The sequence below is a fragment of the Pseudophryne corroboree genome, chromosome 1 (genome assembly GCF_028390025.1).
Source record: "Pseudophryne corroboree isolate aPseCor3 chromosome 1, aPseCor3.hap2, whole genome shotgun sequence".
In the NCBI taxonomy this organism is placed as follows: domain Eukaryota; kingdom Metazoa; phylum Chordata; class Amphibia; order Anura; family Myobatrachidae; genus Pseudophryne; species Pseudophryne corroboree.
This window is the reverse complement of record NC_086444.1, coordinates 741,557,385-741,581,657: the sequence shown is the minus strand read 5'-3', so window position 1 is coordinate 741,581,657 and position 24,273 is coordinate 741,557,385. Positions and strand designations below refer to the sequence as shown.

Sequence of the window (24,273 nt, the reverse complement as noted above, 5' to 3'; positions counted from 1 at the left end):
AGAAGAAACAGAACAACAAGTGTGGTGAGATTTACACACCAGCACACCATAACATAACCGGGCCAGCAACGGCTGGCACCATAACAGCAACAGCTGAACAGGTAACACAGAACATAGAACCTGCAGAAAGTCACTGCACCGAGGCGGGTGCCCAATATCCCTTATAGACTACGAAAAAAGGATTTACCGGTAGGTATTAAAATCCTATTTTCTCTAGCATCGATAAGGGATATTGGGGACACATTAGTACAATGGGGATGTCCCACAGATTCCAGAATGTGCGGGAATGTGCAGAGACATCTGCAGCACCGCCTGCCCAAACTGGGTATCCTCTTTGGCCAGGGTATCAAATTTGTAGAACTTCACAAAAATGTTCTTCCCTGACCAGGTAGTGGCTCGGCATAGTTGCAGGGCCGAGACTCAACAGGCAGCCGCCCAGGAAGAGCCCACCGATCTTGTAGAGTGGGCCTTCAGAGACTTAGGAACAGGTAAAGCTGCCGACACATAGGCCTGTTGGATAGTAAGTCGAATCCAACGAGCAATGGACTGCTTTGAAGCAGGGCAACCCTTCTTCTGCGCATCATAGAGCACAAACAAAGAATCCGTCTTTCTGATCCAAGCCGTCCTCTTGACATAGATTTTCAAGGCTCACACTGCATTCAATGCCTCTGGAAGGGCAGAAGTGCCAGAACTGGACGGAATCACAATAGGTTGATTCAAGTGAAACAAGGAGACCACCTTCGGCAGAAACTGCTGTCTAGTCCTGAGCTCCACTCTGTCCTCGTAAAAGACCAAGTATGGACTTTTACACGATAAGGCCCCCAATTCTGAGACACATCTAGCAGAAGCCAGGGCCAGTAACATCACCATCTTCCACGTGAGGTACTTGTCTTCCACCATCATCAGAGGTTCAAACCAGGAGGACTGCAGAAAACGTAACATCACATCCAAATCCCAAGGTGCCTAGGTGGCACAAACAGAGGTTGTATGTGAAGCATCCCTTGCAAGAAGGTCTGAACTTCTGGAAGAAGGCAGAAAGAGCTGAAATCTGGACATTAATGGATCCCATAAGTAATCCTTTAACCACTCTGGTTTGCAGGAAATGAAGGAATCTTCCCAAGTGGAAGTCAGCAGATGGATATGCGCATTCCTCGCACCAGGAGACATATCTCCGCCAGATATGATGATAGTGTTTTGACGTCACAGGTTTTCTGGCTTGCACCATAGTTTCAATTACCTTTTTGGAAAGCCCTTTGTGAGCTAGGATGTTCCGCTCAACCTCCATGCCGTCAAACGAAGTCACCGTAAATCCGGGTAGATGAACAGTCCTTGCTGAAGAAGATCCCTTCTTAGTGGCAGAGGCCAAGGATCTTCTAGGGACATGTCCAGGAGAGCCGCATACCACGCTCTTCGAGGCCAATCCGGGGCAAGCAAGATTGCTTGCACTCCTTGATGCCTGATCCTCTTGAGCACCTATGGGAGCAACGGAATCGGAGGAAATAGGTAGACCAGCTGATAAGGCCAAGGCGATGTCAGCGCATCCACCGTGCTTGCCTGAAGGTCTCTGGTCTGCGCGCAATAGCAGCAAAGCTTCTTGTTGAGGCGAGATGCCATCATGTCGATCTGTGGGCATCCCCACCAGTCAATCTGTTGATGCACCTGAGGGTGGAGTCCCCACTCCCCCGGGTGGAGATTGTGGCGACTCGGGAAGTCCGCTTCCCAGTTGTCCACTCCCGGAATGAAGATTGCAGACAGTGCTCTTGCATTTCTTTCCGCCCAGAGGAGTATCCTTGACACTTCTCGCATGCAGCCCCTGCTTTTTGTCCCTCCTTGTCGATTGATGTATGCCACGGCCGTGGCGTTGTCCGACTGAACCTGGATTGCCAGATTCTGGAGCAGAGGAGTGGCCTGAATCAGAGTATTGTAGATAGCTCGAAGTTCCAGGATGTTGATCGGAAGTAGGGCCTCTTGGGCAGACCACCTGCCCTGGAACTGTGCCCCCTGGGTGACAGCTCCCCATCCTCGTAGACTCGCATCCGTCGTGAGGAGGATCCAATCCTGAATCCCGGAGTGTCGACCTTCCAGTAGATTGGAAGACTGTAGCCACCACAGGAGAAATCCTGGCCAGGGGTGACAGCTGAATCATCCGGTTCATCTGGAGATGGGAACTGGACCATTTGTTCAGGCTGTCCAGTTGGAAGGGTCTGGCATGGAACCTTCCATACTGTATCGCCTTGTACGAGGTCACCATCTTTTCCAACAATTTTAAGCAAAGATGAATGGATACTCGAGCAGATTGGAGAACCATGCGTACCATTTCCTGGAGCGTTCTCGCTTTGTCCTCTAGGAAAAATACTTGTTGTGCTACAGTATCCAGTAGCATACCCAGAAACAGGAGCCGCTGAGACGGGTCCAAGTGGGACTTCTGGAGATTTAGGATCCACCCGTGGTGAGACAGAGGTTGTATCATGCGATCTATATGGAGCAGGAGAAGCTCCCGGGAATTCGCATTTACAGTAACAGGAGATCGTCCAGGTAAGGGACAATGTTAACCCCCTGGACTCTGAGCTGAAACATCAATCCGCCATCACCTTCGTGAACACCTTTAGAGCAGTGGACAGGCCGAAGGGCAACGCCTGGAACTGGTAGTGATCGTTCAGCAGGGCGAACCTCAGATAGGCCTGATGAGGAGGCCAAATCAGGATATGAAGGTAGGAGTCCTTGATATCCAGGGATACCAGGAACTCCTGTGGTTCCAGGCCTGCGATCACCACTCTTAAAGATTCCATCTTGTATTTGCAAACCTTCAGGTAAGGATTCAAGGACTTCAGATTCAAAATGGGTCTCACAGTCCTGTCTGGTTTTGGTACTACGAAGAGGCTGGAGTAGTATCCTTGTCCATGTTGATGCAGGGGCACTGGAACAATAACCTGGGACTGGACCAACTTTGTGATGGCCAGTAGCAGAGTAACATGCATATTTTCCAAAGCTGGTAAGCTTGATTTGAAGAATCGTTGGGAAGGAGTACCGTCGAACTGCAGCTTGTAACCCTGAGAGATAAGGTGTCTTACCCAGACATCCTGGCAGGAACCTTCGCCGATGTGACTCAAGTGAGGTAACCGAGCTCCCACCACGAGATACCCTCGGGGTGGGTGGGCACTGCCATGCTTTTGTCGAAGCTCAACTGGTGCTCTGTTCCTGAGAGCCAGCAAAGGCTGGTTTCTTAGGCTTACCTCTGGTGCCTCTGGCTGCGTTGGAGGCACCCCTCGTCCTAGATCAAAATCTGGTGGACCAAAAGGACTGGGTAGATGGTCCCGGACAGGTACGTCTAGCAGGGGGAGTCCCAGAGGGAAGAAACGTGGATTTTCCAGCAGTAGCCTTGGAAATCCATGCATCCAATTCACCTCCGAAGAGCCATTCATCTGTAAAGGGAAGAGATTCCATATTGCGTTTGGAGTCAGAGTCTGCAATCCACTGACGCAACCATATGGCTCTGCGTGCAGATATAGCTATAGCAGTCGTCCTAGTATTAATATTGCCAATCTCTTTTAGGTAGTAAGAAAAAAAGGCATTTGTTTCCCCCAGCACCCTGAATGATAACCGTAACCAGATATAAATTCCACATAATAGAATTCAGAGATCTTCGTTACACATATTTGCGCAAATGTGTGAATAATCCCCAAAGCCGCATCAAGGCGTCTCTGTATATTTGGGGTCCCTAGCGCTATATCTAGGTGCAGGGTGTGGCACCCCAAAACACCAGCATAAGCCAGAAAGCCCAGCGTAGCATACCAGTGTAAAAACTATAGTGTTAATAAATTAGTATTTAGGAAGCCGAAGCTATAGAGAAAGTGATACAAAAATGAAATGCAATTAAAATAGAGAAATAGTGTTAAAAAATTAATAAGTGAAAAGTGTTAATAGAATGTAAAGGTATGCCACACTAAGGCCATCCAGCTCAGCCAGTCCAGAGGCACCACACAATCTGGGTCTAAGATTAACCAGCAAGGAGCCACATGATAATGGCTCCTTACTACAATATGTCTAAGCTAAGAGCTACCTACCTTGGAGCAACCCCATAATGCTCCATGTGGCATGTCAGGGCCTGCACCTCCTCCTAATGCAGGAACCTCTCTGTCTCTCACAACAAACATATATATTGGTAGATGCTCAATTAGCTTAGTGATATCATTCAGGTGCTCGAAAGGGAGGGGTATTTCTAAGCAAGAAAAAAAATATGTGTAACGAAGATCTCTGAATTCTATTATTATGTGGAATTTATATCTGGTTACGGTTATCATTCAGCGTGCTGGGGGAAACAGATGCCTTATTTTCTTGCTTAGAAATACCCCTCCCTTTCGAGCACCTGAATGATATCACTAAGCTAATTGAGCATCTACCAATATATATGTCTTTTAGGGAGTCACAGAGGACTCTAGCCGTGTCCTGAAAGTGTTTGAGGAAAGTAACTGTAGTAACCAGGGTCATTTCCCCCGAGTGACCCTCCTGAATTTGAGTAGCCCAGGAATGAATTGCATGTGTCATCCAGCAACCTGCAATGACTGGTCTTTGAGATACACCTGCAGCAGTGTAGATAGATTTCATTGTGGCCTCAAATTTCCTATCCCCCGGGTCCTTTACCATAAAGCATCCTGTTTGGAAAGGCGGAAGACAGAGACATCTACAGCTGGAGTTTCTTCCCAGAACTTTCTGCCTTCAGGGGCAAAGGTGAAGGTATGTAAAAATCGTTTTGACACCTGATATTTTTTATCAGGAGTTTTCCAGGCTAATTTAAACAAATCATCTAATTCCTTGGAATCAGGAAAAGTGACTGTCAGTTTGTCTTGTAGGAGGAAAAATTACTGCTGATTTGTAGCGTCCTCTAGGGGGAGCTTTAGCACATCCTTATATCCAAAATGAGGGGTTCAATACCCTGTGCAGTGGTGGAGTTCCCACTTATGAGGTCCTCATCATCCCCATCATCCTGTATATCATCATCAGTATCTGATAGGAGTGCAGTTAAAGCATTTATGTGCACCTGTAGTAGACAGTGGGGGATGGAGGGCAGCCCTGAAAGCTAGACTTGCTACTGCTTGTTGCAGTTCTTGTGTTTTATTGGACTCTCCCCCACATTGTCAGCATTTTGTGATGACTGACTACACTGCTCACATGATAAGAAGCCAGATGAGGGAGGGTAGAATCTGGCATTACATACACTGCATCATTTTTGTTTCACCATTATGGAGTAACACACAATAATACATACAACACAGACTGAGTTACAAACAAGCCTGCCCTATTGCATGTGAGAGGAGACAAATAGTAAGAGAGGACACCAGCACACCAACGCTGCAGAGCCCCAGTAAGGCTGTTAGCGTTTTTTATATAGATATATCAATTAAACGGTTTCTAACTAGGATTCCCCTAGAGGAATACTGTGCACAAATAGCGTCTCTCCCCCTACTCAAACACCCTGTACCAGTGATCTAGCGTGTGACAGACTGGAGCGGTGTGAGTCTGCTGCTGCTTATGCAGAGGAAGGCGCCAAAATGCAGCTGAGCACACTCTGATATAGCTCCACCTCCCTTAATGTCGCTGGAGCTACTGTTGCATATTTATACTGGCTATGTCTCCTAAATGCGCTGTAGTGTCACATAAATGTTAACTACAGCTAATGTCAGCCAGTGTCACACATGGGTTACAGCGGGTCCCCCCCAGGAGGGACCCGTATGCCTCACCCTCGCTTTTGCCGCATCATGAACCGGGGGACCCCCCTATCGGGGCCCCCGGTGTGTACTCCCCACAGACGATCACCTTCAGGCAGCGTTAGGGGTGTGCAGCATGCTGCGATAGATGAGGTGGAGTGCCTTGCTGAACATACAGCCCCTCAGGGCGGTGGTCCTGCAGCGGGTAAGCGGCTCTGCACCGCACGAGGCCGGTGAACGTCACCCCCCCCCTAACTCCCACGGCACAGGTATGCTGTCGCCCAAACAGCTCACCGAAAATAATAAAGTTTCAAATAAATTGAAGAAATCTCTCTGGAGCTCCAGAGTGTACATCCTCTCCTGAGGGCACTTTTTCTAAACTGCCTGTAGGCGGGAGGGGGGAGAGGGGAGGAGCCAGCAGACCCAGTGGAAGAAATGTAAAGTGCACTGGCTCCTTTGGACCCCGTTTATACCCATCATACTAATGTGTCCCCAGTATCCCTTATGGATGCTAGAGAAACAATATAACCCACCAAAATCTAACTCTCTTTGCAATTGTTTTATCTGCCACACATGCAGTGCACTTGGTTTTGCCCATTATCTAACAAACTTTCTGCTGCGATCAGGTCTGAAGTCGAAATCATACCAGACATTTGTTTTTGTTTTTTAATTGTACCTTTCTTTTTGCGAGAAAAAAAATAGGATTTTAATTACCTACTGGTAAATACTTTTCTCATGGTCCATAGAGAAGGCTTTTTCAACCAGTGTGCCGTGGCACACTAGTGTGCCGCGACCAGTTGCAAGGTGTGCCGCAGAGTCACTGCCTGCACCTTCAGAGCTAACTGTAGCCCAGGCTCTTCTTAGAGGATGTCGTGCCCCGCCTGTGACCTATGCCTTGAAGACGAGGTGGTGTGACATCATAGGTCACGGCCGCCACATCTCAACACCCAGCCAGCCCACTCGCCTGCATACACATCTTCCAGTTCCTGCCCGCATCCATACCTGCCCGACCACCCGTTGCTCAGTATTTGTAGCACTTCACTATGAACAACACCCGCCACTGAGAGAGAGGGAGGACAGCTGTCAGGAAGGGGCTAATATTTGTTATTTTATTTCTCCTGTGGGGAGCAAAAGGATATACAGTATGTGGGGAGCAAAAGGATTTATGGGTGGAACAATGTAAATAATTTATGTGGGGAGCAAAAGGATTTATGTTGGGAGCAATGGGATTAATTCATATGGGAAGCAATGTGATTGATTTATGTGGGGAGCAATGTGATTGATCTATGGGGGAGCAATAGGATTTATGTGGGGAGCAATGTGATTGTTTTTTGTAGGCCAATGTATGTGTGGATTATTTTTTTACTGTGAGGGCCAATGTGTGTTTTTTTTTTTACCGTGGGGAACTGATGGTGTGCCTTAACAATTTTAAAATATTGTTCGGTGTGCCGCGAGTTAAAAAAAGGTCGAAAATCACTGCCGTAGAGGATGCTGGGGTTCCATTTAGTACCACGGGGTATAGACGGGTCCACTAGGAGCCACCGGCACTTTAAGAGTTTAATAATGTGGGCTGGCCCCTCCCTCTATGCCCCTCCTACTAGACTCAGTCTAGAAATTTTGCCCGAAGTGACGGACATACTTTGAGAGAAGGAAATACACAGATAGTGGTGAGATTCACACCAGATCACACATAACAAAAGGAAAGCCAAGCTAACCAACATAAAAAGATTCAGCAACGGCTGAACCAACAATACTTAACCAAGTAACAGTGCAGGAATTCGAAGCACTGGGCGGGCACCCAGCATCCTCTACGGACTTCGAGAAAAGGATTCACCGTTCGGTAATTAAAATCCATTTAGTACCATGGGGATGTACCAAAGCTCCCAGTACGGGAGAGTGCTGAGGTTCCTGCAGAACAGATTGGCCTCTGAGGACTTAAAGTTTGGTCAAAGTATCGAACTTGGACAACTTGGCAAACGTGTTCGACCCCGACCAAGTAGCTGCTCGGCAAAGCTGAAGAGCTGAGACACCCCGGGCAGCCGCCCAGGAAGAACCCACTTTACGGGTAGAGTGGGCCTGAACCAATTTTGGAATCGGCAATCCAGCCGTAGAATAAGCATGCTGGATAGTAAGCCTGATCCAGCGAGAAATTGTCTGCTTAGAAGCAGGACACCCAATCTTGTTGGGATCATAAAGGACAAATAACGCATCCGACTTCCTGTGACGAGCAGTTCGCTTCACATACATTTTCAAAGCCCGCAAAACACCTAAAGACTTTAAGGTGATCGAGGTGTCAGTAGCCACTGGCACCACAATAGGTTGGTTGATATGAAAAGCTGATACAACCTTTGGAAGAATTTGCTGACGCATTCTGAGCTCAGCTCTATCCTCATGGAAAATCAAGTAGGGGCTTTTGTGCAACAATGCCCCCAATTCTGACACACATCTTGCAGATGCCAATGCCAACAGTGTGACCGCCTTCCAAGTAAGAAACTTTATGTCCACCTCCTGTAAAGGTTCAAACCAATCTGATTGCAGGAACTGCAGCACCACATTAAGATCCCAAGGTGCCGTAGGAGGGACAAAGGGGGGTTGGACGTGCAGAACTCCTTTCAAGAATGTCTGAACCTCCGGGAGAGCAGTCAATTATTTCTGGAAGAAAATGGACAAGGTCGAAATCTGGACCTTTATGGAGCCCAAGCATAGGCCCACATCCACACCCGCTTGCAGAAAGAGAAAACGTCCCAGTTGAAACTCCACCGTTAGAAACTTATTGGATTCACACCAAGACACATACTTCTTCCAAATCCGATAGTAATGCTTTGATGTTACTTCCTTCCTAGCTTGGATCAGAGTAGGAATGACCTTGTTTGGAATGCCCTTCCTAGCTAAGATCTGCCATTCAACCTCCATGCTGTCAAACGTAGCCACGGTAAGTCTTGATAGGCGAACTGTTGTAGAAGGTCCTCGCGAAGAGGAAGAGACCTCAGTTTCTTCAGCAGTAATTCCAGAAGAGGATCGCCTGCACTCATTATTTTTATTAACTTGAGAATTCTTGGGATGAGTGGAAGTGGAGGTAACGCATACACTGACTTGAACACCCACGGAGTTACCAGGGCATCCACCGCCACTGCTTGTGGGTCTCACGACCTGGAACAGTACCTCTGAAATTTCTTGTTGAGGCGAGAGGCCATCCTGTCTATCTGAGGTACGCCCCAGCAGCTTGTTACCTCTGCGAATACCTCCGGGTGGAGGCCCCATTCTCCTGGATGGAGATCGTGTCTGCTGAGGAAGTCCGCTTCCCAATTGTCCACTCATGGAATGAAGATCGCCGACAACGTCACCGCGTTTCTTTCTGCCCAGAGGAGGATTCTTGTTACCTCTGACATTGCAGCTCTGCTCTTCGTTCCGCCCTGCCTGTTTATGTAGGACACTGCTGTGACGTTGTCCGCCTGAACCTGAATAGCTTGTTTTTGCAGAAGGCCGTTGTATATGGCCCTCAGTTCCAGAACGTTTATTGGAAGGAGAGATTCCTGACTTGACCACCTTCCTTGGAAGTTTTCCCCCTGGGTGACTGCTTCCCATCCTCTGAGACTTGCATCCATGGTTAGAAGAATCCAATTCTGAATCCCGAACCTGCAGCCCTCGAGTAGGTGAGAAGTTTGGAGCCACCATAGGAGTGAAATTCTGGCTTTCGTCGACAGGCGTATCCGCTGGTGCATGTGGAGATGTGATACCGACCACTTGTTCAAAAGATCCAGCTGGAAGAACCGTGCATGGAATCTTCCGTACTGTAGCCCTCGTAGGAGGCTATCATCTTTCCCAGAAGGCGAATGCACTGATGAACTAATACCCGGGCAGGCCTCAGGACATCCCGGACCATTGATTGGATCAACAACGCTTTCTCCCGGGGTAGAAACACCCGCTGCACTTCCGTGTCGAGAATCATCCCCAGGAAGGGCAGTCTCCTTGTCAGCTCTAAATGAGACTTTGGAAGGTTCAGGATCCACCCATGATCCTTGAGCAGCTGAGTTGAGAGAGCAATACTCTGCAACAGCCTTTCCCTGGAAGATGCCTTTATCAGTAGATCATCCAGATATGGAATTATGTTCACTCCCTGCTTGCGGAGGAGGAGCATCATCTCTGCCATGACCTTGGTGAACACCCTCGGTACAGTGGAAAGGCCAAATGGCAACGTCTGGAACTGATAGTGGCAATCTTGTAGTGCAAACCATAGGTAAGCCTGATGAGGCGGCCAGATCGGAATGTGAAGGTACACATCCTTCATATCCAGGGACACTAGGAATGCCCCCTCCTCCAGACCTGAGATCACCGCTCTCAGAGACTACATCTTGAATTTTAATACCCTCAAGTAGGGGTTCAATGACTTTAGGTTCAATATAGGCCTTACCGAACAGTCCGGTTTCGGTACCACAAACAGGTTTGAGTAATAACTCTTGTGTGTTAGGCGAGATGGAACTAGAACAATGACATTTGTTTGTACCAATTTTTGAATGGCTTCCTGTAGGATAGCACTTTCTGTCAGCGAAGCTGGCAAGCCTGATTTGAAGAATCTTTGAGGCGGGAATTCCTGAAACTCCAGCCTGTACCCCTGGGCAACAATATCTTTGACCCAGGGGTCTAGGCATGACGACGCCCAGACGTGACTGAACACTTTTTGGTCTCGCTCCCACCTGCCCGATCTCCAGGCTGGGAGGTCCACCGTCATGCTGAAGATTTTGAGGAAGCAGAACCTGGTTTCTGTTCCTGGGAACCTGTTGGTGCAGGTTTTCTGTATTTTCCCCAACCTCCTCTAAAGAAGGTGGGGGGACCTTTGGACTTTTTACATTTTGCAGTCCGAAAGGACTGCAGTGTAGGCGTAGGTTTAGATTTCCGAGCCGGTGCAGCTGTGGAGGGAAGAAAAGTAGACTTACACGCAGTCGCCGTGGATATCCACGCATCCAGTGCGTCCCCAAACAGGGCCTGACCTGTGAAGGGTAGGCTCTCCACACTCTTCTTGGATTTCGCATCCACAGTCCATTTGTATAGCCAGAGTCCTCTGCATGCTGAGACTGCCATGGATGTAGCCCTCGCATTAAGCAGGCCAATGTCCTTCATGGCCTCCACATGAAACCTGCCGAATCCTGTATGTGACGTAAAAACAAGTCAATGTCACTCCTATCCATAGTATCTAAGTCTTCCAGTAATGTGCCTGTCCACTTTACTATGGCTCTAGAAATCGACGCACAAGCAATAGTGGGTCTTAGGGCCACCCCCGTTGCAGTGTATAGTGATTTGAGCCAGGTACAGGTAAAACCACCTTTTTTGACAACCTAAATACAGAAGCGGACACTATAGGTGGGGTTTCCCACTTCTTTCTGTCCTCTTCAGGAAATGGAAAGCAATGAGAATTCTTTTAGGGATCTTGAATTTTTTCTCTGGGTTTTCTCAGGATTTTTCAAACAAGAAGTTTAACTCCTTAGAAGCAGGAAAGGTAAGCGAGGATTTCTTATTTATGGTAAAATAGGACTCCTCCTCCTGCTCAGGTACCTCTTCTCAGTAATGTGCAAAACATCCCTAATGGCTTCAATCATCAGTTGCACCCCTTTAGCAAGGGATGCATCCCCCCCCCCCTGCATATTCCCCTCACCATCCCCTGTATCAGTCGGTATCCGTGTCAGCTTGCATTATCTGAGCAAGTGTATGTTTCTGTGGGTATGTAGGTGGGTTTTTAGATGAAGCAGCGGTAGTTGAATACATCAAATCCTCCACAGATTTTCTCAAAAACTGTGTCTCTTTCTCAGTATGTGATATCCTTGTTGAAATCTGGGTCAACATTCCCCTTGAAGAATCCACCCATGGGGGTTCGGTTTCAGAAGGCTGAGAAATTATATTGCAGTCTTGGGTACATGGAATAGACTCCCCAGGAGAAGATAAACACACTGCAGCACAGGACACAGAATCCTTAGACATGATAATGTGAGATATGCACACTTACACACACAGGAAAATGTCAGACAGTTTCCCCCAGAGTACCTTCAGAGAGTCACAGAGTATGAGGAACCAGCCACACCGCACCCTTTCAGGTTGTTATTAAGCTAACAGTCCGTCGCTGACTAATTATCCTTAATTGGGTAGCTAGTATACTTATTACACTCTCCCCCCTTTATCTATAACCCCCTGGTACCGCAGAGGTGCTGGAGTTATGTGGAGGGACAGCGCTTCCCTGTCAGCGCCTTGTGTGGAGATCTGCAGGGAGAAAATGGCACTGGTGAGCCGCTGGATTCGCTTTGAGAGGAAACTTCACCCCCTGCGCACGGCTTCCCGCACTTTATTATTTATTCTGGCCTGAGGTATTAGTGTTAACAGTGGGATTAGCCCCTGTTAACTGTGTGACCAGTGAAGGGTTTAATCGCGCTGGCTCAGGACGCCCCTCAATAGCGCCTACATACAGAGCATGTTGCTGAACCTTCACGGAGCACAGCCGTCAGAGCTGCGCTCCCACCCTTGTGTCGCCTGTCATACCTGCTGGCGACCTGCTAACCGGGATGCTGGCACTGTACTCACCACCTTCTATCTTCTGGCTCTGTTAGGGGGTGGCGGCCGTACTGCGGGAGCGGTCGCCTCGTGGGCTAGCGATCAGCACCCTCAGGAGCTCAGTGTCCTGTCAGCGGAGTAGAGAACCATTAACTCTCTGTTAAGTTGGTTCCTACTTCCCCTCCCCACTAAGTCCCACGAAGCAGGGAGACTGTTACCAGCAGCCTCCCTGTAAAATAACAAACTCTAGAAAATAATAAAACTAAGAAAACTCCTAGTAGCTCCCCTAGATGTGACTGGCTCCTCCGGGCACATTTTCTAAACGGAGTCTGGTAGGAGGGGCATAGGGGGAGTAGTCAGCCCACATTATTAAACTCTTAAAGTGCCAGTAGCTCCTAGTGGACCCGTATATATACCCCATGGTACTAAATGGAACCCCAGCATCCTCTAGGACATAAGAGAAATATATATATATATATTTATTTATTTTTTCAAACTATAAAACTAAAGAAGTTCTGCACATGTCCATTTGAGCGGACATCATCTGCAACATAAAAAATGCTCTATTATCATGGAACAGTATTTTAACTGAAAGTTTTGTTATATATACTTTTTGGGGGTTGCATGAAAGTGTTACAGTGTAGAGGGCTGAAAATGTAAGGATGAAGTTCAGTAATTTCCAGACATACAATTTCTTTCACCAAAAATTTTATATGAAATACAGGAGTAAGAAAGCAATTTACATGGTCAGCAACATAAATATCCTCCGATTGCTAGACCTTTCCAGCTCCAGGGAAATATGTGTTAATCAGGAAAATAAAAAGAAAACAGATGTTTTGTGAGTTGTTTTTTTAATTGCTAGCAATTAAAAGTTTCAGACACCATAAACTCTGAAATCAACAGTTTATTCTTATGCCATATGAAATAAAATAACAAATTACACCAACTTGCAGTGTCAATACTCCCCCCTTCCCCCACACACACACACATTTTTCCATTTGTATCAGTTTAGCGATATACTGTAGGGTACTATTTGTTCATTAGACACACAACAGAAACATAAAAGTGTTCAATTACACAACATTATCAACATTTCCAGAAAAAAAAATATAATGCACGGATATATTTACAAATTATACATTCATACATAACTGGATTTACTGTATTATTTTGTCTTAAATAATATTTTTATTAAAACTTGCATCCAAGTAGATCGTATTTTCCAGCACCTATAATACACTTAATTTTTCATCATGGTTCAATACTTATATAGCATCATAGAGTCCATTTTCAGGTAGAAACAAGAACCATGGTCTGATTAATTCAGAATATCTTCATACACATCACAATGGTAATGATTTTATTGTCATACATTCTGCAGTATATAACAGTGAATCACCTTGAGGATATATGTTTTGACAGTAAGACTTAGTACTATCTATTTTTATGTCAATAGAAAGAAAACCACTTAACGTTATTCCATGTCTCTGTGCTGTATGATGAAGATGGGACTGGCTTGCAAATTCTCTAAAATTATGCAGATGTTTCTGACCAATACTTTGTAAGAAAATCAACATTCAGGAGCTAATCCCATCTCAATAGATAATTAAACAATAATTTCAAGTGATAGAACATTTTTTTAATAAAGTGTCCTTAAATCCTGTAAATGTAGGTATCTGATCACCATTTGGCTACCTACAGATTATTTCATATGTTCCTCTGATGTGTCCAGGAGCAGTCCTCTATAAACAGTAAGTGCCCTTTTGCTTTCTATGGAAAAATATGCATGCGAGTCTAGAATTACATATACGAGTCACTGTGGTCTTTCAGTAGTGTACCTGAACTGTTAAAGTGCTGCAAATATGCTCTAGAAGATATGTTCATCTGGACAAAACTTAATTGAGTGATTGCACTAAACCTCTTCATTAACAATCAGAGAGCTAAACTGTAAGGTGTTCATTAAATTAAGCCAAATATGCAAGAACTTGTGGCTGCTAAATTCATTTAGATCAGGTTTTCTAGGACAATCGTTTTAGAGTTCCATGCATCCCATCTCTCATTGTTTAACCATAGCAGCTTAGGAGTGATCTTTAGACTTTCCATCAAATCTCAATGCACAGGTAAAAATAAAAGGCCTTATTCAGAGTTCATCACAAATCCATGTTATCACAATGTACATGGTACTGAGTCGTATAATTCCACGTGCAGCTAGCAGGATTAAGAAGGCGACGTTTGTAAGTAGCTAAGTGTTCCGAGGGAATGTCGGGGATATGTAGATAGAATTGTGGGCTATGTACAGTTGACCATACGATGTCAGACTGTACGTTTGCACAAGGTATAGAGCTGGTGCAATTAAATGCCAATGGTTATGATGGCTACATTCGCAAGCAGTGTAGCCTTATAGATGCTGCCAACTCTGAATACGGGTATCTGCATTTATGTCCATGCGGTTGACTTGCATGCAATTCTAAATTAGGCCCAAATAGTGCAAAGATCAATCGTGGGAATTAAAAGCTATATTTTTACAGCATCAACAAAGCCAAATGAACAGCTTCCCCACATTCTGTGCAATAAAAACTGATAAATGGCACAAGCTGCATTCATAATTGCCAACTACACTTTGTGCAATATATACATATAAAATAAAAAAATAAAAAGAGCAAATGAAAAGTAGAGCCGGGGCATGTGGACACTTCTATAGTAGAGTGCTGTAGTTGCTACTAACAGGCACTGGAAAGATAAAACACTGAGGGCCAGCCACAGAATGGGAGAGAAAATATATATCTTTAAAGCTTCAAAATAATCCTGGCAGATGAGTAATAAATATTTTTAACTTTTATACATATACAGTTAAAAAGCATGAACCATTATAAAATGTAAGCATAATGTGTGGGAAACAGAACGGTTAAAATTGAAGGCTAACTATATTGACTGATAAAGATCTTGCACTTGGTAATCTTAAACACCTTTACAGTTTTCGGAAAATGATTCTCTCTGATTAATGATTCATATAGCCTAATACTCACTGGTGCATTTTTTATAATAATCTCCCTTCAAGAATTAACAGACAAGTAAAAAGATATAGATAGAAAAAAAAAAAAAGTAAAATCAATTTAGTAAAACAATCCTACAAATTAACATTTGCATCTGGTTATATGAGGATTCATTTCCCTACAAAAGATCATGAAACTAAAATGAGCTGTTCTTATGTACAATTATATAGTACATTTAAACAGTTGTGCTCTACATGTCTTAAAAGTGCTCAAAGACCATTAAAGTTTTTATGTATTTAATTTCTCTAATTATATCTCTATATATCGGTACATATTTAAAGTACACAGTAAAAAAAAAATGGCACAAGATTAATTCTTCATTTGTTTGTGTAACAGTCTCACCTATAACGTGGCAAATGGCAGTGACACTGTATTGTTTTACAATGACATTAAAAAAGGGACTCTATATTGAAGAAAATATGTATAACACATTACATTAATACACAAACGCTAAATTATTCAACTGATATTTACTATATTTGGTCCAGGGGTCAGATTAAATAAAAATACTAGATTTTAAAATGAAAGGACTATATGTTAACAATACCAATAATTATGTTTAATTTGACCCATGTGTGGCTTAGTTGTCAAATAGCTCTTAGGCTTTGGGACTATTTTTAATATTGATTTATAGTTTCTGGAAATGTTCTTGCAGAGAAACTAATCTAAAAATACTTTCAATATTTGAATTATTCTAGAAATCCATCTGCTTTAAAGACATTCAACAATCAATAAGCCTAAACATAGCCTACATTCTATCTAATGTGGGCTAGCACGATTATTACAAATATGGACAGTATGTTACGCTGCTGTATTGTTTGTTCCTCAGAAAAGGTTTATAAGAGACAAAACAACAAAAATAGGGCTTTTAAGCTATATGCAAGCAATCCTGACCAGCAGGCACTACTCCACTTGAACAGATAGACACATTGTTGCCCTAGGACATCACACTGAAAAACACACTCCATTATTGAAAACCAGTACTGTCTGGCCGACATGTTCAACAGAAATTCCAACCTTATATTGAAGCTAACATTGCATTTTGCTATCCTGCTAGTAATGACTCCACCGTTACTCTTTGGACTCGATGCACTATTGAAAAACTGGTTAATTTCTTCAATATTCACGTAAAACAGGCTTAGACCTTAGTGGAAAAGGAGTTGTTCCAAACAGTTCCGTTCAGTGCCACAAAGGATAGGAAAAGTGTAAGTGTGCATCTTCTTAGGGTGCCTAGAAAAATATAACGTCTTCTTTGTTTGTTTCTTCCTCGGCAGGAAGGGCAGGAGGTGGAGGTGAAGGAATGGAAGGTATCAATAGATGGGCACTGCTTTGTCGGTAGAGGTTTGATGGATATGTTGGTGTTTCACTAGTGGGATCTGCTTGTCCTGGAGGGTCTGAAATATATATTTATATATAGAGAACAAAGTTAGCAAATTATGGCAAAATATACTCAAAGTTTCACCAGGGCTTAAATGAAAACTCTGTATCTATTACTACTGTATATTTTATTTATTTGTTGCGTCAAGGTTTCACAGCACCTTCCATGGTACATAAAAAGATACAATGCAAACAAAAATAGGATTTTAATTACCTACCGGTAAATCTTTTTCTCGTAGTCCGTAGAGGATGCAGGGGTCCACATTAGTACCATGGGGTATAGACGGGTCCACTAGGAGCCACTGGCACTTTAAGGGTTTGAGAGTATGGGCTGTCTCCTCCCTCTATGCCCCTCCTACCAGACTCAGTCTAGAAACTGTGCCCGAGGCGACGGACAACTCTGAGAGAAGGATTTTACACAGATAGTGGCGAGATTCACACCAGCTCACACATACAAGGCAAACCAAGCTAACCAGCATGAAACATCAGCAACGGCTGAACAAGATTACTTAACCAAGTAACCAAATAGTACTTAACCAAGAACTAAGCAGTACTGAACTAAGTAACCACTGCAGGATCACGAAGCACTGGGCGGGCGCCCAGCATCCTCTACGGACTACGAGAAAAGGATTTACCATTAGGTAATTAAAATCCTACTTTCTCTTACGTCCTAGAGGATGCTGGGGTTCACATTAGTACCATGGGGATGTACCAAAGCTCCCAGAACGGGAGGGAGAGCGCGGAGGCTCCTGCAGAACTGATTGACCAAACTTCAAGTCCTCAGCGGCCAAGGTATCGAACTTGTAGAACTTAGCAAACGTGTTTGACCCCGACCAAGTAGCCGCTCGGCAAAGCTGTAAAGCCGAGATACCCCGGGCAGCTGCACAGGAAGAACCCACTTTACGAGTAGAGCGGGCCTTAACAGATATAGGACACGGCAATCCTGCAGTAGAATACGCATGCTGGATAGTGAACCTGATCCATTGAGAGATCGTCTGCTTAGAAGCAGGACACCCAAGTTTCTTGGGATCATACAGGACAAACAGAGAGTCCGATATTCTGTGACGAGTAGTCCTCTTCACGTAGATTTTCAGAGCCCTTACAACATCCAAGGACTTTGATGAAATTGAGGAGTCAGTAGCAACTGGCACCACAATAGGTTGGTTGATATGAAATGCCGACACAACCTTCGGAAGGAACTGCTGACGTGTCCGGAGCTCAGCTCTATCTTCATGGAAGATCAAGTAGGGGCTCTTACAAGATAAAGCCCCCAACTCTGACACACGTCTAGCAGAATATAAGGCCAACAAAGTGACAGCCTTCCACGTGAGAAACTTGACCTCAACCTCCTGTAGAGGCTCGAACCAATCCTATTGGAGGAACTGCAACACCATGTTAAGATCCAAGGGAGCCGTAGGCGACACAAAGGGAGGCTGGATGTGCAGGACCCCTTTTTAAAGAAAGTCTGAACCTCAGGGAAGTAAACCAATTGTTTCTGGAAGAAAATGGATAGGGCCGAAATCTGGACTTTTACGGATCCCAACCTCAGGCCCATATCCACACCTGCTTGTAGGAAGAGGAGAAATCGTCCCAGTTGAAACTCTGCCGTAGGAAACTTCTTGGACTCACACCAAGATACATATTTTTTTCCAAATACGATGGTAATGTTTAGACGTTACTCCTTTCCTAGCCTGTATCAGGGTAGGAATAACCTTGTTCGGAATGCCCTTCCGAGCTAATATCTGGCGTTCATCCTCCATGCCGTCAAACGTAGCCACGTTAAGTCTTGATAAGCGAACGGTCCCTGCTGCAGCAGGTCCTCCCGAAGAGAAAGAGGCCTCGGCTCTTCTAGCAGTAGATCCGCGTACCAAGCCCTTCTTCGCCAGTCTGGAGCAATGAGGATCGCCTGAACTCTTGTTCTCCTTATGAGTTTTAGAACTCTTGGAATGAGTGGAAGTGGAGGAAACACGTATACCGAGTGGAACACCCACGGAGTCACTAGGGCGTCCACTGCCACGGCTTGCGGGTCCCTCGACCTGGAACAATACCGCCGTAGCTTCTTGTTGAGATGAGAGGCCATCATGTCTATTTGAGGTACAACCCAAAGATCTGTTACCTCCGTGAACACCTCCGGATGGAGTCCCCACTCTCCTTGATGGAGATCATGTCTGCTGAGGAAGTCCGCTTCCCAGTTGTCTACTCCCGGAATGAAGATTGCTGACAGCGCCAACGCGTATTTTTTCGCCCAGAGGATGATTCTTGTTACCTGACATTGCAGCTCTGATCTTCGTTCTGCCCTGTCGGTTTATGTAAGCCACTGTCGTTATATTGTCCGACTGCACTTGAATGGCTCGATCTCGCAGAAGATGGGTGGCTTGGAGAAGACCATTGTACATGGCTCTTAGTTCCAGAACGTTGATTGGTAGGCTAGATTCCAGGCTTGACCACCTTCCTTGGAAGGTTTCCCCCTGAGTGACTGCGCCCCAGCCCCGGAGACTTGCAACCGTGGTTAGAAGGATCCAGTCCTGAATCCCGAACCTGCGGCCCTCCGGAAGGTGAAGCAGTTGTAGCCACCAGAGGAGTTAAATCCTGGCTTTTGGCGACAGACGTATTCTCTGATGCATGTGTAGATGAGATCCCGACCACTTGTCCAGGAGATCCAGTTGGAAGGGCCGATCATGAAACCTTCCGTACTGCAGAGCCTCGTAAGAGGCCACCATCTTCCCCAGAAGGCGAATGCACTGATGAACCGAAACCCAGGCAGGCTTCAGGACATCCTGGACCATTGTTTGTATCACCAACGTTTCCTCCACCGGAAAAAAACACCCTCTGCACTTTTGTGTCGAGGATCATTCCCAGAAAAGACAATCTCCTTGTCGGCTCCAAACGTGATTTTGGAAGATTCAGGATCCAACCGTGTTCCCTGAGCAGATGAGTCGTGAGAACAATGGACTGCAACAACTTCTCCCTGGATGATGCCTTTATCAGCAGATCTCCAGATATGGGATTATGTTCACCCCCGATTGCGGAAGAGAACCATCATCTCTGCCATCAGTGCTGTGGAGAGGCCGAATGGTAGTGCCTGGAATTGATAGTGACTTTCTAAAAGTGCAAACCTGAGATAAGCCTGGTGAGGCGGCCAAATCGGAATGCGGAGGTATGCATCCTTGATATCCAGGGATACCAGAAACTCTCCCTCCTCCAGACATGAAATCACTGCTCTGAGAGACTCCATTTTGAATTTGAACACCCTCAGGTAAGGGTTCAACGATTTCAAGTTCAAAATTGGTCTGACCGAACCATCCGGTTTCGGTACCACGAAAAGGTTTGAATAATAACCCTTGTTTTGCATATGAGGTGGAACTGGGACAATGACCTGTGACTTTTCCAATTTTAGGATGGTTTCCTGTAGGATAGCCCTGTCTGTCAGCAAAGCTGGCAAGCCTGATTTGAAGAATCGGTGAGGCGGGAGTTCCTGAAACTCCAGTCTGTACCCCTGGGACACAATATCCTTTACCCGGAGATCCAGGCCGGATGACACCCAGACGTGGCTGAAACGTCTGAGTCTCGCACCCACCAGCCCGTCCTCCAACCTTGAGTTCCACCGTCATGCTGAGGATTTTGAGGAACCAGAAGCAGGTCTCTGGTCCTGGGAGCCTGCGGGTGCAGGCTTTTTGGATTTTGCCCGACCACCACTAAAGAAAGTGGTAGTCTTTTTCGTCTTAGTGGTCCGAAAGGACAGCTGCACAGCTGAAGAAAACGGTTTCTTCGTAGAAGGAGTAGCTGAGGGAAAGAAAGCTGACTTACCCGCGATTGCCGTGGAAATCCACGCATCCAACGCTTCCCCAAATAGAGCCTGACTTGTGTAGGGTAGGTTCTCCACACTTCTCCTGGATTCCGCGTCTGAAGACCATTGGCATAGCCAGAGTCCCCTCCGAGCTGATACCAACATGGAGGATATCCGTGCAGTCAGCGTACCCAGGTCCTTAATGGATTCCACCATGAACCCCCGCAGAATCCTGTATGTTACGTAAAAACAATTCAATGTCACTTCTATCCATTGTATCCAAATCCTCTAGTAATGTGCCTGACCACTTTACTATGGCTTTAGAAATCCATGCACAGGCAATAGTGGGCCTTATGGCCACTCCTGAAGCAGTGTATATGGATTTGAGCGTAGTGTCAATCTTACGATCAGCTGGTTCCTTCAACGCGGTAGAACCAGGGACAGGTAAAACCACCTTTTTAGACAGTCTGGAGACAGATGCGTCAACAATTGGTGGATTTTCCCATTTCCTATCTTCCTCAGGGAAGGGAAAAGCAACCAGAACTCTTTTTGGGGTCTGGAATTTTTTCTCCAGGTTTTCCCAGGATTTTTCAAATATAGCGTTTAATTCTTTAGACGCGGGAAAGGTTAGCGGGGCTTTCTTATTATCAGTGAAGTAAGCCTCCTCAACCTGCTCAGGTGTAGTGTCATTAATATTTAACACATCTCTAATGGCCTCAATCATGAGCTGCGCCCCCTTTGCAAGGAAGGCCGCCGCCTCAGCATGTCTCCATCACCGTCCGCAGTATCAGAATCGGTATCCGTGTCATCTTGCATAATTTGGGCAAGTGCACGTTTCTGTGGGAACATGCTAGGGCATTTTGCAGGAATAGGGACAGAGTCTGACCAAACAGCCATAGACTTCTTCAATACCAGAGTATCAGTCTCAGTATTAGCAACCCTAGTAGAGATCTGAGAGATCATTTCTTTGATAGAAGATAACCACTCAGGTTCAACAATAGGGATCTGAGGTAAAGCATTACAATCCTGTGTACATGGAATAGATCCCTCCTGAGAGGAAACATCTTCTGCAGCATATGACACAGAGTCCCTAGACATGACTATGTGAGATAGTAACACCCACACACAGGGAAATGTCAGACACAGTTTCCCCCCAAGTATGCCAGAGAGAGAGACAGAGATTGGAGCCAACCCACACACAGCGCTTTTTAAGGTAGAACTAATGGAACTACCTTAATAGACTACACAGACTTTACACAGCATCCCCCTCCCTTCTACAACCCCCTGCTACCACACAGGATGGCTGGAGTTGTTTGGAGAGACAGCTCTCCCTGTCAGCGTCTGTTACACAGGAACTGCAGGCAGGAAAATGGCGCTGAACGCTGCTGGGTCCGCTCTGAAGAGAAGCTCCGCACCCTGAACATGGCGCTGCTTCCCACTCTTCATTGTATTATACTTGCCTGAGGATTTCTGCTGGCAGCGATCCGGGGATCCTGACAGGCTTGCTGACCAGTTTAGGGTATAGGCGCTGGCTCAGGGCGCCCCTCACAGCGCCGCACTATGTACCGCTGAGCCCCAGAGCGTGGTTAGTACCGCGCTCCATACCCTGTTGCCGCTATCTTCACACCGGCTCCCCGCTTGCTAGGGGGGCCGATGACTCACTCGCCACGAACATTTTCTGGCTCTGTTAGGGGGTGGCGGCATGCTGCTGGGGTGAGCGGTCACCTGGGGCGGAAAACGATCTATCCCCTCAGGAACTCAGTGTCCTGTCAGCGGAGGTAGTGGCTCTCACCCAGTATAGTAGGACACTACTCCCCCCCGTAAATCCCACGAAGCAGGGAGGCTGTTGCCAGCAGCCTCCCTGTAAAATAATAAACTATAAAAAAACTTTTACTAGAGAAACTCTGGAGAGCTCCCCTAGCTGTGACCGGATCCTCCGGGAACATTTTCTAAACTGAGTCTGGTAGGAGGGGCATAGAGGGAGGAGCCAGCCCACACTCTCAAACTCTTAAAAGTGCCAGTGGCTCCTAGTGGACCCGTCTATACCCCATGGTACTAATGTGGACCCCAGCATCCTCTAGGACATAAAAGAAAGAAGAAACAAACGTGTAAAAGCCTTGCAGTACAAAAATTGCATAACATGGGATACAAGCTGTTAGCAATGGGTAGAAGAGGATAGTATAGTGAGAAACAGAAAGGCTCATAAGAGAATAGGTCCTTGCTTGGGATTATAATATAAAGGCAGGCGAGGCTGACAAAGAGGGGAGAGACAGTTTACAAAGTAGAAAGAGCAGTGTGTTAGAATGAGAGCTGGAAGGCTTGAATAATTAAGTAGATTTTCAGAGACCCGTTGAAGTTTTGGAGAGAGGTGGACAGTCTAATACGTAGAAAGTTCCAATGTTGGGAAACAGCATATGCAAAATCTTGGAGATCAGAGAAAGTAACCAATTGGTAGGAGAGGCAGCAGTCGCTGGTGGAGCTAAGTGGGCGTGCAGCAATGTGGAGAGAAATTAAGTGGGAGATATAGGGGGAGAGAATTGGATGAGGGATTTCTAGGCAAATTGTGAGTAACCTGAATTAGGTTTTGAAGGGGGAATAGAGCAAGCCTGTTGGAAAGGGAAGGAAGACGCAATTCATTAGGAGAGGAAATTAAGCAGAGCAGCAGGACTGAAGACAGACTGGAGTGGAGACAGGTGGGAGTCAAGGAGATCTGATAAGAAAATGTTACAATTGGCCAGTCAAGAGAAGACCAGTGAGTGGATAAGGCTCTTCATTGCCTCCAGAACGAGAAAGGATCTAATATGGGAGATATTTTGAAAGTGGATGCAGCAAGTCTGGGATAGGTGCTGAATGGAGTGATTTGAAGGAGAAGGCGAGGATAACTCTAAGAAAGCAGACTTGTGGGAGAGAAGAGATGAGTATGTTGATGGGATTATGAAATCGACATAGGTAAGAGAACTCTTGTCGGTGGGAAAACTGATAAACTCAGTCATAGACATGATAAGTTTAAGACAGTGCCTGGATATACTAGAACGAATAGGAGAAAGACTGCTGGATACATGAGTGAAAATAGAGGGGTAAGGTAGATCAGAGCATCATCATAACAGAGATAACACTGGAAGAACAGAACCTTGGGGGACAATGCAGTATAGAGTAAGAGGGGGAGAAATGGAACAATGAGAAGGGCTGTAGTTGTGCGAAAAATCCGACAACTACAACCCTTTACACTGACACGAGGGGGAACGCAGAGCATAGGGCAAATCCGTCCCACATGCTGGTTCCTGCCCCCCCGCTAACATGAAAGCGCTTTGCTCAGCAGTGAAGCGCTCGCATGATTAGGGTTGCCCCCTGCCTACACAACCTAGCTGCAAAGACAGTCGGCGGGCAGCCATCTTTTGGGTTGCAGCGGCTGTGTCTGATGTCACGCAGCCGCCCGTCCCACAAATGGTCTGGACACCTCCCTGCCCATAAAACGTGGTGTCGATGCCCAGTCACTGCCTCCTCCAGGAATTAAGACTGTTCTGAAGAAATCGCGGTTTAAGACCTTGCACATGAGCGCACCGGAGTGCATGCATGAGCTAAAGTGCTAAAATCAGCAAATAGCTACTTTGGCACTTCTGATGCTGAATTAGCCCCAAGGTTCTTTGCATGTTGAAGAGGCTTTGTTGTCAGCACATATACAGTGGTGATACATGCCTATACAGCAGGGAAAAGTAATTTTGAAAGCAGTTATACAGTGCACCCGGAAAGTATTCACAGCGCTTCACTTTTTCCACGTTATGTGAAATAAAAATCTAAGAAATCACATGTACAT

The 24,273-nt window shown here is 45.8% G+C and overlaps 1 protein-coding gene across 3 annotated transcripts in view; it reads right to left on the bottom strand.

Moving 5' to 3' along the window:
• Positions 1–13,128: 13,128 nt before the first annotated feature.
• ARHGEF18 (Rho/Rac guanine nucleotide exchange factor 18) overlaps positions 13,129–24,273 on the bottom strand; it is a 326,699-nt gene continuing 315,554 nt past the window's right edge. For all 3 annotated transcript variants that reach the window (XM_063916323.1, XM_063916329.1, XM_063916333.1), the window contains one exon: positions 13,129–16,689. In XM_063916323.1, the coding sequence (XP_063772393.1) occupies positions 16,526–16,689 (164 nt within the window). In that variant the 3' untranslated portion in view covers positions 13,129–16,525. The remainder of the gene's footprint in view (positions 16,690–24,273) is intronic.